Below are 15395 nucleotides of genomic sequence, written 5' to 3' on the forward strand. Positions count from 1 at the left end.
CAAATTTATTAGAGCATAAGCTTTCGTGGACTACAGCCCACTTAACACGGCTGTTACTCTGAAACTTTGTTAGGAAATACAGCTAACCTTTTTTCAAATAGATTTTACTTACTTCAGAAAATATCTCTGGCCAGATGGCGTCTTAGCCATCTCCCAACCTGGTGGCAGAGGTACATCATCAGGAATCTCAAATGAAGACTGGCGGAGATGTTGAGAAGAAGGTGCAGCTCCAGGACCAGTCACTACTCCAGAGGGGGTAAGCGTCCCTGGAGAGAGAGCTCCTAGCTGCAGCGAAGCTGGAGAGGAATGAGCTCGGACATGTTGAGGAGTCAAGGCTCCTGCTGACCCTCCATCAGTGCTGGCCTGTCAGGAGTTAAATTATTAGAAGATATTTTACTTCAACAGAAACATGCCTGTTGGAATACAACCTACTTTTAACTTACTGAATGTTTTCTAGACAAGCAGGCAGATATGTTTTTTCTAAAATTCTACTTATTCTGAAGTTGCTAACATTCAAGGAGGTAGCCCAAAGTAGATTACTTAAGAGCTAGCTTGCAAAACTTTTACATATATCTGTAGAATATTAATTTTAAAGGTTTCTCATTCTTGTTTAGTTTTACTTTGTACGCATATAAAAAGACATTTTCTTTGTGAGGATCATACCTTAAGGCAGGGGTGGGCAAACTTTTTGGCCTGAGGGCCGCATCGAGTTTCCAAAATTGTATGGAGGGCCGGTTAGCAGAGGCTGTGCCTCCCCAAACAGCCAGGTGTGGCCGCCCCCTATCTGACCCCTCCTGCTTCTCGCCCCCTGACGCCCCCCCCCCCAGGACTCCTGCCCCATCCAACCCCCCCCCCCCCCCCCATTCCCTGTCCCCTGACTTCCCCCTGCCACCCCATCCTCTCATTCCTGACTGCCGCCCCGGGGACTCTTGCCCTATCCAAGCCCCACTTCTCCCTGTCCCCTGACCACCCCCAGAACCTCAGCCCCTGACTGCCCCCTGCTGCCCCATCCAATCCCCCCCCTCCTTCCTGACTGCCTCCTGGGTACTCCTGCCCCCATTCAACCCCCCCGTTCCCCGCCCTCTGACCACCCCCACCCCTATCCACACTCCCACCTCCTGACCACCACCCCGAACTCCCCTGCCCTCTATCCAATCCCCCCTCCCCCCTGCTCCCTTACTGCACTGCCTGGAGCACCGGTGGTTGGTGACGCTACAGCCACGCTGCCCAGAGCGCCAGGACAGGCAGCCGCGCCGCCTGGCTGGAGCCAGCCACGCCTCCGCGCAGCACAGAGCACTGGGTCAGGCCCTGGCTCTGCAGCTGCGCTGCCCCAGGAGCTTGCATCCCCGCTGCCCAGAGCATTGCGCCAGCGGCAGAGCAAACTGAGGCTGCGGGGGAGGGGAACAGCAGAAGGGGGCCAGGGGCTAGCCATAGTTTGCCCACCTCTGCCTTAAGGCCTGATCTTATCCCCATTCTTCAAAGGGTACTCCTGTCATGCCTGATTCACAATTCCCTTGCATACTGAATTGGTGGAAATGACTATGCAAAGTGGGTGTAACCTACTACTCTGGATTGTTGGTGTTTTACACCTATCCTGCACAGATGTAAATGACTACTCAAGCCCACTGGTTTCAATGGGAGTTCCTCATGAGTAGTGACTACAAATTGGGCTCCAAAGGACTATTTCATAACAGTGCAAGATATGATATGCAAAAACAGGGTTCCCAATCTTCAAGTAAACTGTACTTTAATTGTATGTATGGTGCGTATAAAAAGGGAGGAGCACTAGCTACAGCCAGAATGTGGACAAACAAATCAAATTTTCCACAAACATCTCTGCAAACCTTCCTCAACCCTGGCCCACAAAAAACCCTGGGTCTCTCTTGACCTGAGGACAGTGAATCATGTTAAACTGTGTCATTTTTCCTGATATGGATACAAATCCACGGAGAACAAAAAAAAGCTATGAAAACTATATTTAAATGTTGACATATATATATAAGGGAATTCACTTCCCATGTACAGTAGGATAATTTGCACTCCTATATTTTATTACGTAAATGCCAGCCCTTGCCATACTACTGTACCTAGGTATTGCAGAATACATGGGGCTCATTTATGAACTCAGAGGTGTACACTCATCCCATTTCTCATTAAATCAGCTACTGTGCCTTATGATGTAATAGAATGCAAACTCTCAAAAGCAGAATTTGGCCTATGTTACACAATTATCCAGTGTCTGCATTTTGCTAAAATTTGCAAAAGCAACCATGTATTGGAAGGACATAACTCACTCAAATGTGAAGTATTTGGTTTTTTGGATTTTAACCAAACACTTAATATTTTCCTTACCCCCCTCCCCCCCAAAAAAATCCCAAGGTGGATATTCTTATGGCAGGATCAGATAAGAGCCAAGGAAAAAGGACACCATCACAATCATTTTAAAATGAAAAGGTCAACAATGAACCCAATAATCCTATGACTTCAACTGGCTTTTAACTACATGATTTACTACAATATATTGTACTAAAACCAGTCAGCACCAAGGAACAAAGAATTTAGCTAAATTGTGTACTCTAGTAGCATTTGCAATGTACATACACAGCCCCCAAGCTTTAAGGTGCATGCTATATGGATAGATATTAATAACGTGCACCTCATACAATACATTTCAAATATGTAATATACTTATTTTGTCGTCTTAATATGTACTCAACAGTATACATGATTACAGCATCTAGCTATAAATGATTGCTGAATACCTATTAGTACACATTTGTGCATAGGAACACCATGATAAAACTTGCATAGTAAAAATAGTTATAAGTAGTATTAGCTGTACACGTAGTAACCTTCTTCCCAAATCTCAAGAGTTCAAATGGGCTGTTACCACCCACTCCAAATGGGACTAACTCTGTGAATCATGATCAATAATTCATAGTTCTATAAGTTACAAGAAAGCAAGAATCTAGAAATAACCCACCCCCACCATTTTCTATTTTCTTTGCAGTCCTTTAACTCAGGGGTTCTCAAACTGGGGGTCAGGACCCCTCAGGGGGTCACGAGCTTATTATATGGGGGGTTGCGAGCTGTCAACCTCCACCCTAAACCCCACTTTGCCTTCAGCTTTTATAATGGTGTTAAATATATAAAAAAGTGTTTAATTTATAAGGGGGGGGTCGCACTCAGAGACTTGCTATGTGAAGGGGTCACTAGTAAAAAAGTTTGAGAGCCACTGCTTTAACTTAAAGACTAGACTGTGTTTTTTTGTTTTTGTTTTTTTAATATTTGGGAAATGAATCAACTCCTAGGCTGAGAGGATATATGCCAAGGCTTAGCTTGGAGTAAATTTTTTTACAGCCGAGTTATAAATCCTTCCAAACCGGAGTTTAATAATGGAAATGTTGACAGACCCTTAACTACAGGAGTACCAGGCACCAGTGTAATACAGAGCAAATCTCTTTTCCATTGGCTACACAGATAAAGTGACAATAGCTTACAATAAAATCTATTTTATAACTTAGCAACAAAGTTCATTGCTTAATAAAAACATTTGAGCAGAGAGGCAGTTTACAAAAATTTAGTAAACAGCAGCCTAAACATTAACTTTTAGTCATATGTGTATCAACACTTCAATCTTGGCACATGAGTCAAACTGCTTAAAGAACAAACACTGTTAGAGACTTATTATGGGCCCAATCCTGCAACTCTTTTTCAGCCTGTACTTTAGGCCTGCAGGATTGTACCCTGTGTGTTCAGACTACAGGACTGCAGCAAGCAAGTTATTTCAGTCCAATCTGCATATATTATTACTTTAATGGTACTTCAGTAAAGCTGAAAGGTGATTAGTACCAACAGGGACAGAAAAACCAATGCACTGGAATTAGCTTCTGATGTGGGAAATTTAATCCTACGGAGTGCAATGATGAAATGGTGGAAAAGCCACATCCATATTGGTTTTTTTTAAAAGTTTGGACACAATCCCTCTATCTTCCTCTCCTCCTCATCCTCCCCACAGATAAACAAACAGTGTGAAGATTACATCAGAGAACCAAATCCTTGTGTTCTTTCAAGTGAAAGATTTCTAAAATTAATTTCAAGGGCTTTAAATCCCCCTCTCTCGACAAAAGCTGGAAAACAAGAGAACAATTATTGGGTGCCCAAGTAGGCTGCTGGGGAGTGAGAGGCCCTGGCGGGAGACAGGGCCTAATGTGAACAGCACAAAAATCAGCTGCTGACACTGGTAACTCCTGCTCAGAACTATTTACAAGATTTCCCAACTAAAATCCCTAAGGATCCCAGAAAGCAGGCAGGAAGAGGGGCGCACCCCACCCCCTCTAATAAACTGGGGAACTGCCCCACAACACTCCACAAGAAAGGGAGTGAGCCCCCTGCAAAACTCCTGAACGCAAGAGTGGAAGGCGCTCCTCTCTCTCTCACACACACACGGGGGGCGGAGGGGGCGCTCCCCCCGCCCTCCCCCCCCACACAGAGGAGGGGGCACTCCCCATACAGACAGGAAAGGACTGAGGGGGGCGCTCCCCCCCCACACACACAGGAGGGGGGCGCAGGGGAGCGCTCCCCACACACACGAGGGGGAGTGCCCCCCAACACACACACAGAGAAGGGGGGACGCTCCCTCCCCACACACACGAGGGGGAGTGCTCCCCCCCACACACACACAGAGAAGGGGGGACGCTCCCTCCCCACACACACACAGAGGGGTGGCGCAGGAGAGCGCCCCGCCCCCCACACGCACGAGGGGGGACGCTCCCGCCCCCACACACACAGGTGGGGGCGGAGGGGGCGCTCCCCCCCCCACAGGAGAGGAGAGGAGTAGGGCGCTCCCCCCCCCCCCCACAGGAGAGGAGAAGGAGTGGGGCGCGCCCCCCCGGGCGCTCACGATAACAGCAGCAAAGCTCCCAGCTGCGCCCCCGCCCGGCCGCCCCCCTCACCTGGCGGGAGTGGGCCTTGGGCTCGGGCGGCTTGAAGAAGGAGTCGGGCAGCTTGCGGAGCCGCATGGGCAGCGTGTGCGGCACATTGGCGCCCTTGGGGTTCATCACGGCGTTGAAAAGCGCCTCCAGGTCGGTCTCCGAGTCGCCCCGCACATGCACGATCTGGTGCCCGGCCGGAGGAGGCCCCGCGCCCGGGGTCTGCCCCGCGCCAGACGGGGCGCCCGGCGGCGGCGCCTGTTGCTGCGCCGGGGGCTGCGCTTGCTGCTGAGGCTGCCCGGGATCCATGGCTCCGCGTCCGTATCGGGGCTCGGCGACTCAGAGCCCGGGCTCCCCACCCCACATGCCCCGCTGTCTAGGCTGGGGCTCCCCCGCTGCTGCTGCTCAGCCCCCCACAGCCGGAAAACACAACCGGCGGCAGCAACTGCCAAAACAAGCCCCACCGAGCAGCAACTTCCCCGAGCCCGGCCCAGCCCGGCCGGCGCCTGTGTCCCGGCGGCGGAAACTAACTCACACAACACACTAAACAAAAGTTCTGAGATGTGCCCGCCCGCATCACTTCCCAGCCAGCTCCGCCCCTTGCGAGCCCGCCCGTACCGTATCCTACAGCCAGCCTCTAGCAGAGTCCTGCTGCGCCCGCCCGCACAGAATCCAATCAGAGGCGCCGGTTCCTTCTGCGCCCGCCCGCACGGAATCTGGCAGACTCAGTGGCCGCTATCAAGTCTTGCGCGGACTGCTGCCCGCACAACATCCAGGAGAGCCAGCCCTTTTGCACCCGCCCGCCTCATTTTTCAAGCATCTACTCCCGCCCGCCTGCGCTTCCCTGCAACGCAGAAGTCCATGCATCGAAAAGTTAAAAATAAATTCCTCCAAACTTCCAGACTCCTGTTGCGCCCCTCCCCCGACCTCAGCGCCGGAATTGGGAAGGAAAAATAGCCCCCCCTTGCCTCTAGAACGGGCTGCGGGAGAAGAGATGCGACTTCTCCGATCCCTGACCCCCAGGAGAGGGGCACCGCTCCCCCCCGTCCCCATCCCCTGAACGGGCGCGGGAGAAACCGGTCTTCCCACCGCCCCCCTTTCCACCCGCAGACTTAGGCAGGGGCGGGGAGGGGCGTAAGTGAAGGAAAGAAATGGGATCCCTTGCCCCCATCCCCAGACTGGGGGCGGGGGGGGGGGGAAGAGCTGGAACCCGCCATCGCACAATGGAACCCCACCCTCCCCGTAACTGCTACTTTTCACTAAGGACACTAATTTTGTCACGGAGTGACTGTCCTGGGAGAGGGTAAATTACACAGAGAAAACATTAAAAACATTTCTCTAGTTACTGAGTTCAATGGAAACCTGCTTTTCAGTCCATTTAACCCAAGAGGTTAGATTCAGTATGCTGCATAATACAGACCAGTGAGTGTATAACACAGCTATCATTTACTAACTAGATTATGCAAAATGAAATTTTATTAAAATTAGTGACAAAAAGATGAGAATAAGAATTTTTATATATTTATTGAGGCTTTTGAAACACAACAGGTAACAAAATGTAGGGGGTTGGAAGAGCAAGATTCATGGACCCTTGTAAGAATTCAGATAGTCTGATGCACTCACTATGGGCCCACTCCTGTAAAGATTTATGTATGATTAGTTCCATTGCCTTCAAGGCGGGCTTAGGCTGCTACATCCATAAGTAAAAGTATGTACAAGCATCAGTGTTTGCAGGATCTGAATCTTACAGTTAAAGTCAATTTAGGAAAAACAAAGACTTTTTAAACATTTTGTATAAAATTATGATTTATCTGTGAACATAAAACATTCTTTCTTAATCATTCAACAAAAACTACGTAAAATGTATATCACAGTTCACATTTTTGCATAGGCAGGCAATGTGTATTTCATTGAAGGGAATGGAACTATGGAATTTTTAATTAATTCCATATAGAAAGACGAGCTCCTCCATTCCATTATACTGCTAATACGTAGAATTGGAGATTAAGAATAAATCAGTTAAAAAATAAGCTCCCACCAAAAGAATGGTACAAAACATGAACATGTCGTTTCAGAGGATCCACAATGAAGTAGGCAAATGTCTGTTCATGGCTTTTGGTTGAAGGATAGCACATACCGTTATCATCCTGAGGGGGGGAAATCTAGTATTAATAACAAACTAGATATAACTTAGAGAATTTTTCACTTGACCACAGCTCAAAGAGCCAGGAAGCGATCACGTGTAACGCTAAACAGCTTTATTTGAACATTATGAATTCTTACATTCAATTACTCTTATATTCAGTTAATTTATTATCTACAAAATGCACTGTGACAATTTTGCGGACAGTGTGGAGTTCATGTTAATGGTAGAATAGATGCCCATTAAGGCAAGAATCCTGAAAACACTTGCACAGGTAAGTAACTTTATGTAAGTCAGTAGTTCCATTTAATTTAATGTGTAAAGATATTCACCTACGTAAGTCTTTGCATAATTAGGGACTAAATTACAAATGGTTGAAGAATAAGGATCTGATCATACTGCCATTGAAGTCAATGGCAAAACCTGTTAACTTCAGTGGGGCCCTAAATATATTCTCTTACTGACCCTTTTCCAGTCAGGATTCACTTAGGCATCTGATCACCATCTCATCAAATATTTACATACTCAAAAATAACTTTCTCTGTATTTACCTAGTAAGAACTACTGCATGTTGTTGAAAATAATGTTTTAAGATTCAAGAAAAATGAGAGGAGCAATATCAAGCTATGGTTGTGGATCAAATTTTATTGATTTCTGACTGTTATTGAAGAGCCCAATCCGGTAGTCCTTACTCAGGCAAAATTGACTTCAATTGAAGTTTTGACTGTGTAAAGGCTACAGAATCCCACCTAAAGTTTGCTGGATAAAAAATAAAAGTATGTGTTGTATAAATACTAATGTGTCAAAAAGTAATATTGATCAAAATATTTGATACCATGAAATACAATCAGGTTTAAATTAGGCAGAGTTTTTGCACTATGTTCTGGGTGCCTTTTAAAGTCATTTTAGTTAGCTGAGATACATTTTATTGTATTTTTTATTTGCACTAGTTTTTGATAAGAGTAGTTCTATCTGTATATTTTGGTGCCTCATCACCATAATATTTGGATGCCTTATATACAAATTAAGAATAGCATAATTTCCATCTGCAGTTCAGAGTTTAAACAGGTGGTGTGTGTGTGTGACACTCGGTTGACTTAGTGATACCAGAGCTGGATCATTTTAACTTCTGGCTTTGGAGAAATGGAGATAATCTGGTGATGATTTTAGATAGCATGTGTGTGACATACTGTAAATAATACTATTGAACATCTCTCCAAAACAACATGTGTAACATTTTATCAATACAGTATATCTTAAGAGTTAGCAAATATATATGTGTTTGTATTTACTACTCTGGTGCCAATAGCACTGCTGTAGTTAAGGATGAGTTAGCATTCAAGAAATTTCTTCGTTATTTAATATCATAAATACTTCAGGTTTCTTCATGCTGAAATGTGGTTATATGCAAATAATTTGAACTTCTTAAACCATTTTGAGTTCAGAAGTATACAATTGTTACAAAAATTTCTAATATACCTCTACCTCGATATAACGCTGTCCTTGGGAGCCAAAAAATCTTACCGCATTATAGGTGAAACCGGGTTATATCGAACTTGCTTTGATCCATCAGAGTGCATAGGCCCGCTCCCACGGAGCACTGCTTTACCGTGTTATATTCAAATTTGTGTTATATTGGGTCGCGTTATATCGGGGTAGAGGTGTACTTCCCTTCCCCACTCTCTCTGGACTGCCAAAATCTGTGCTAAAATACTTATATTCATGTAACTAAGTCCTAAAATCTAGTATTAGTTTGATTTTTTTTTGAAAGGTCAGAAGATTAAAAATTGAAAAGAGTTTTGGAACATATTCAGTACCAATTTATCACAGTGCTTTCTGTAATTACATGGTTTCAGCACTTAAATCAGTGTTACCAAGTTGTCAAGTTAAGCATATGGGGCTGGGGTTAGTAAGGAGGCATGGGATGACACAGTGTTTTCATTATGCTGATGACTCCAAGCTCTATTTCTCTATTTTATCTGATCCAGCCAGTTTTTGGTAGAGATTGGGCTAGCTGGCTGAGGCTCAGTCCAGATGAAAAAGAAATGATGCTCGTAGAATGAGGATTCAACAAGAAGATATAGTGAGGATTATCTTTGCCTCATTAATTGAGGATACGTGTCTACCATTTGTTACTCCAGTTTTCAGAATTAGCATTCTATTAGATTCCCAGCTGCTGTTAGATGATCATATAGCAACAGTGACCAAGACAGCTTTCTTTCATCTATGTCTGGCTAAGCGGTTGTTACTATTTCTTTCGGATGCGGACACTACCAATATGATCCGTGTCTTTATCACCTCAAGATCAGATTACCATATGCACTCTACATAAAACTACACCTAAATCAACTCAGAAACTGAACCTGTTTTGAGGCAGTACAGGTACTCAAACTAGAGTCTCTTCATTTTATAAGAGGAAACTGTGCGCAGGCCTTTCTCCATGGTGGGCCTGGATTTTGGAATTCACTCTCCCTACTTCATCTGAAATAACCCATGTTTGCTGACCTCCAGAAAATGCTGCAAAGCCAACTTCTTTTCCTAAGCTTTTGGGAAGGAGGGAGTGTGCTAAGGACAGGGATCTGTGATTGGAATGGGATTTCTTCCCCATTCCTCCATTTGTTGGTTTTGTGGAGACCACTGAATATATTCTTGGTATTTTTAAAATATGACAAAGGCACCCAGAAGTGTTTTCGGATGTTTTACCTAAATCTAACCAAACAATAATATAAATCTCTGAAGTTCTTGTCAAACGAATACCAATTCACAGATATGAAAACAATTGCACAGTGTTAAAATAAAAATGCTAATGAGTAATTTTTGGTTCCAGGAATATAGTTTTAGCATTTTTTATATGAAAAGAAACCTGAGTGTAATGGGCAGGAGAGAGGTAAAAATACTGACAAACACACAAGAGATTATTTTTTTTAAAGTGTTCCAAAACATTCTATGAACGATGCATAATAGTTAAAAGATGATGGCCCACTGATGAACAACTGTGTGTGTTGTCTGCAGTGACACCAACTCTTTTTCTTTTGGAAGATATGTTATCTTACATTTAAATTGTTGCATGCTCAGGTGCATGGTGGAGGATTTGGAACGGATCTGCCTAGCGGAGGAACAACAAAACTGGGAAGCATGTAGTACAGTTCAGGTGGGTTCCAAGCTCATCTTTATGGTAAGCATATGGTGTTGCACGGGGAAATAGGGAAGCCAGAGGCTTCAGAAACTCAGCAGCCAGAAGGACAGAAAACAATTGGAGGAGGTCTATAAGTGGGTACCCACCTGGCCCCTCAAGCCCTCTTATGCTGTAAACCCTCCTGTAATCTTTAGTAAGAATCAGGCACACCACACCCTATCCAGCAAATTCTCTATGATAAATCCAAACTGCAAGTGCAAAACAGAAGCCTGAATAAAGGCAGGCTCAAAATAAAACTTAGGGCTAGATTCACAAAAGGAACTTAGGTGCCGAACTGCCACTTTAGGTGCCACTGGCATTCACAAAAACCCTGCTCAGCTGCTGTCTCACCCTGGAGGTGTGCAAATTCCCTAGACAACTAAATTTCTGCCATTAAAGTCCCCAAGGTGCTTAAATTTCAGCAGCTGAGGCACAGCTGCCTCAGTCCTGACCCCGCACAGCAGCTAGGTGCCTATTTCATGCCTAAACCCCAGCAGGATCCTTAGACTTGGCGTTACCCTGCCTAACTTTCGTGGGGAGCCCCTCTGGTAAGTATGCTCAGAGCATGCCTAACTCCATACAAAACAGCCTAGAGAGGATGAGGACAACTCCTTCCTTTAGCCCAGTGGTTAGCACAGCCAGGATGTGGGAGAATCCAGTTCAATTCTCCTCACTGCATGATGGGGAGCAGGGATTTAAACATGGGTTTCCCACCTCTCTGGGGAGTGCCCTCAAACCACTGGACCATAGAGTCAGTTATATTCTCTTTCTCACTGGTCCAAATGCATATTTAAGTATTTCATACACAATGAAACATCTGCAGCTGGAGAGATTAAGACTGACCCACAGCATAATATCCCATAGCTCAGTGATTAAAGCACTTTCCTAAAAAGAGGGAGGGGAACCCCTGTTTGAATCCATTCTCCTCATGGGGCGGGGAAATTGAATTGGGATCTTCCACATCTTGGATGAGTTTCCTATCCATTAGGCCTCCTCCCACAGCTGTTTTGTGTGGAGACACATATGCATCACTCCCTTTCTTGCAAGAAATGGCTTAAGCATCTGACTCCAATAGAAGGTTCCCAGCTGTGAATCCCAAATGGTGCTGAACTCTGAGAAGGGTGGGACTTAGTAGCCACCCCATTCTCAGCATCTACTATTGGCTAGTTTAGGCAGCTTTTGTGAATCCTATTCTTCTTTTCCCCTGCATTGTATAGGGAGACGAGACGCCTAACTCAGGGAAATTACGTAGCGCAACACTGAGCATTGTTAACACCTAAGCTCCTTTGTTACTCTAGCCCTTAGCTTCTACTGATTCTATCTTGAGTTTATATCGAATAACAGTACAGTAACTCCTCACTTAACATTGTAGTTATGTTCCTGAAAAATGCAGCTTTAAGTGAAACAATGTTAAACAAATCCAATTGTCCCATAAGATTTAATGTAAATGTGGGGGGTTAGGTTCCAAGGAAATTTTGGGGGGACAGACAAAAGACATTATACTGCATACTGTACAGTACTGTACTGTGGTTGGGAAGTGCCCCTGGCTTACCCCACACAGGCACAGCCCGCTGCAGGCAACGCTAGGAAGCACCTTTGCAGGAGTAGCAACAGCTTCCCTGGAGAACAGGCTCGGATTTTGCTGGGAATGCTCCAGGCCCGCCTCTTCCTGTCCCCCCTCCACTCCAGGCCCACCTCTTCCTGTCCCCCCTCCACTCCAGGCCCACCTCTTCCTACCCCCACTCCACCTCCTCTCCGGAGCACGTGACACCCCTCACCCCCAAAAGTCCTAAGCGCCACCAAACAGCTGTTTGGCGGCACTTAGGACTTTCTGGGAGGGAGGGGGAGAAGCGGAGACACAGCGCTTCCCTGCTCCTGCCCCTCCCTCCCAGAAAGTCCTAAGCGTGAAGTGCTGGGAGGGAGGGGGAGGAGCAGAGAAGCCCCATGTCTCCACTCCTCCCTCTCCCTCCCAGAAAATCCAGCTGTTTGGTGGCATTTAGGATTTTCTGGGAGGGAGGGGGAGGAGTGGAGATGCGGCGCTTCCCTGCTCCTCCTCCTCCCTCCCAGAAAGTCCTAAACGGGAAGTGCTGGGAGGGAGGAGGAGGAGCAGGGAAGCCCCATGTCTCCACTCCTTAGGACTTTCTGGGAGGGGAAATGCTGGGAGGGAAGGGGAGGAGGTGGAGAAGCGGAACTTGTGCAGTGCTCCCTTGTAAAGTCACTGCTCTTCCACAGAATCTTACAAGCAGGCAGCCAAACGACGTTATAAGGGAGCATTGCACAACTTTAAACGAGCATGTTCCCTAATTGAGCAGGGACATAACATTGAAACAACGTTAAGTGGGACAACGTTAAATGAGGAGTAACTGTATGAGCTAAATGGCTGCACTGGGCTGGAATGTATTGCTTTGCATATGCTCTTCTCTCTAGAGCTCTACACCTATATTCCTAGAAAGCCACAGGGCCCAACAATTATTTTTTAACTGAATAGAAAATGAAGTGGTGCTCGTGCTCATTGGTGAAATGTTATTAAAGACCAGAACAAAGATGACATCAGGAAAAGGGTTAATAAAAAATAGTGTGCCTGAACAATCTCTTCAAATTAAATACTACATTTTATTTACATTTTTGTCTGATTTTCAAATAAATTTGATATTTTCATGTTGTATAATTAAACTTGAGAATGTGTTTTATGCCTAGCTCTCATGATGTATAGGTGCCATGGCAAGAAAGTTAATACTTACATATGCAGAAACTTTGAAGATAGTTGATGTAATAATTATTTCCTTTGTTTCAGGATCCTTTTGAACACTGAAATATGGGGAAATAACGCATATTTAATACCAGCATCTACAAAATGACTAATAGACATCTTTAATATTTACTAAATTAGTTGCAAGCTTTTACATTATGTTCTTGCTCAAATCTATGAAGGGAAATTTAGTGGTTAGGACTTGATCCATGTCATCTCAACCCTAGAAATGGTTGGACATTGCAACATTTTTATAGAGAGTACTGAATTATTTTTCAAAAATTGGGGCTAGTTTCTCCTTATTTCCATCCACTAAATTACAACTGCATCACAGAGTCACAGTAATGACTCCAAAGTTAAGGTTGTAAAACAATTTTCATTGTCATCAGAGATGCACCTCTCTCTCTTAGCTAATTAATATTTTTACCTCATGTATTTTTTAAATAGAAGAACTGCAGAGTAAAAAAGAGTGATTATCTTAAGGATGCAAAAAGCCAATAACCTTAACCAAGAGATGTGGACGTCCATCCATTTATAGTTGAAGTGGTTTATATATTTATTTAACACATTTTTCCAATAAGGAATGTTTTGTGCATAGCTATAAAAGGGTGTATCTAACTGGTGGGGTGTGATTTTTAAAGTGCACTAATGTATTGCAGGGTCTACACAGAGCAATTAATATGCACCACATTAATGAATGCACTTTAAAAGTCACACCCCCATAGAGCGCATTTCCCCAGTAGGGACACAAGCCCTAACTTAGGAGTGTTTTCTGTTTACTGCATCTTTACATTTCTAAACTACCAACCTATTTGCTGTGGAGCTGTCAATTTCCTCAGTTATAATATCTGCAGACATCCCAATGCTTTTATTCACCATTAAAGTTTTTCAAAATTGCATCCGTTTCTCTCAATTTTATATTGACATTTATTTTTACATTTCTTCAGAAATCAGATAATATAGCCTCTATCAATTTTCACTAATTCCACATAATTTTTATTTACATCAACTCATTATGGTGCACTTGAGTCTTGTAGAGTCCATACTGCATACAGTTCTGAGAAATGTGTTAACTCACAAAACGCCTTATCATGAAGAGGTTCAGTTTCTGAGACAGATTCTGCTAGAGTCTAATAACTAATTAGGTGAGTCAGACTTTTAAGCATTAGTACTTCTGTTCATGTTGTACACCACAACAGCACAGAACAGGTGGCCTTGGCAACCTGTCCTCTTTTACCAAAGCTTCTACTTATTGAAAAGAGACTGTGAACTGGACAAAAAACAAAACAAAAACCCAAACTGCTCCAATCAATACAATCTCTTTAACCAATAGGCACTTGGCTTCTTTTGGTTTGATGATATCATCTGTAGGATGGTGAAGCTGTCATCAAATCTACATGCTGTGGACTGGGTCTCTCTTCTAGTACATGGTATTTTAGCAGAGATTTTTAAACTAAATCTTTTCAGATATTACAACTGTATCTGCAGGTCCTTCTAGTGTTAGTTGCTTTGTATGAAAATGTTCAGCAGCCTTTCACTTGCATGTTTCTTAATTCAAAAAAGGAAATTCTAAGTTACCAAAATAGATGGTGAAAAGGGGTGTTGTTTTAAATGGGCTAAAAATTCAGAGGTATTTTCTGCTTCCTGTTGGTTTCCTGGAAGGAAATTATAATTTTCAGCTTCAGTGTTTGTTTCTAGTACATAATGCTTTGGAAGCACCTCTATTAAAACTCTTAGGCGGAAATTGTGATCCTATTGAAGTCAATGGGACCAGGATTTTACCCTTATGCTCTGACACGTTCATGTGAAAACAAGTCTAAGAGCCGCAATTCATTTTTCCCTAAGAGTTTTAGGGAAAAATGACTAACCTTCTTAGATACAGTGATATTTGTCCAAATCTCTGCATCTATATTTCACACGTAATTGTTAAACTGGGAAACTTCCATATTCCATAAATGGCTATTTTAACCTAGATCTAAATTGTAAGTGATAAAATATTTAAAGGTTTGAAATTTCCTTTTACTAAAAAGCATGTTGTAATAATTTGAATTTTGGGTAGAATAGTGCTTGGACTCGCAGAATTTGTTAGGTACAGGCTGTTGTAAGAAGGGGGGACAGGAGAAGATCATTAAGGGCTGCCACTTCAGGTGTTAGGAGGGCTTTTCTGGAGATCTTTCAGCTTAGACTAAAGCCCCTGTGTGTACACAAACTGAGTATTACAGAAACAACCACAATAGATAGAGAGTGGGGGAGAAGAAGAAAATGAGATTAGTGATGTAAAATGATGTACAACTTTAAGGGAGAAGTTGAAGGGTTTTACTCTAATGAGGGAGGAGCTAGGAAGCCAGTGAAAGGATTTAAAAAGAGGGTAATATTATCAGAGAGCGGTTTGAGGAA

The 15395-nt window shown here is 43.9% G+C and overlaps 1 protein-coding gene across 19 annotated transcripts in view; it reads right to left on the reverse strand.

The window, feature by feature from the left end:
* Positions 1-15395, reverse strand: part of YAP1 (Yes1 associated transcriptional regulator) — a 185001-nt gene that overhangs the window by 146824 nt on the left and 22782 nt on the right. For 11 of the 19 annotated variants that reach the window (XM_005300345.4, XM_005300344.4, XM_005300341.4 and 8 more), the window contains 2 exons: positions 12991-13057; positions 113-363 (listed from right to left, as the gene is read on the reverse strand). In XM_005300345.4, the coding sequence (XP_005300402.2) occupies positions 113-363; positions 12991-13057 (318 nt within the window). Of the gene's footprint in view, positions 1-112; positions 364-4955; positions 5468-12990; positions 13058-15395 lie in introns of those variants that run through there. The other 8 variants (XM_065581545.1, XM_065581544.1, XM_065581541.1 and 5 more) reach the window with 4 other exon arrangements.

The sequence above is a fragment of the Chrysemys picta genome, chromosome 1 (genome assembly GCF_011386835.1).
Source record: "Chrysemys picta bellii isolate R12L10 chromosome 1, ASM1138683v2, whole genome shotgun sequence".
Classification (NCBI taxonomy): Eukaryota; Metazoa; Chordata; order Testudines; family Emydidae; genus Chrysemys; species Chrysemys picta.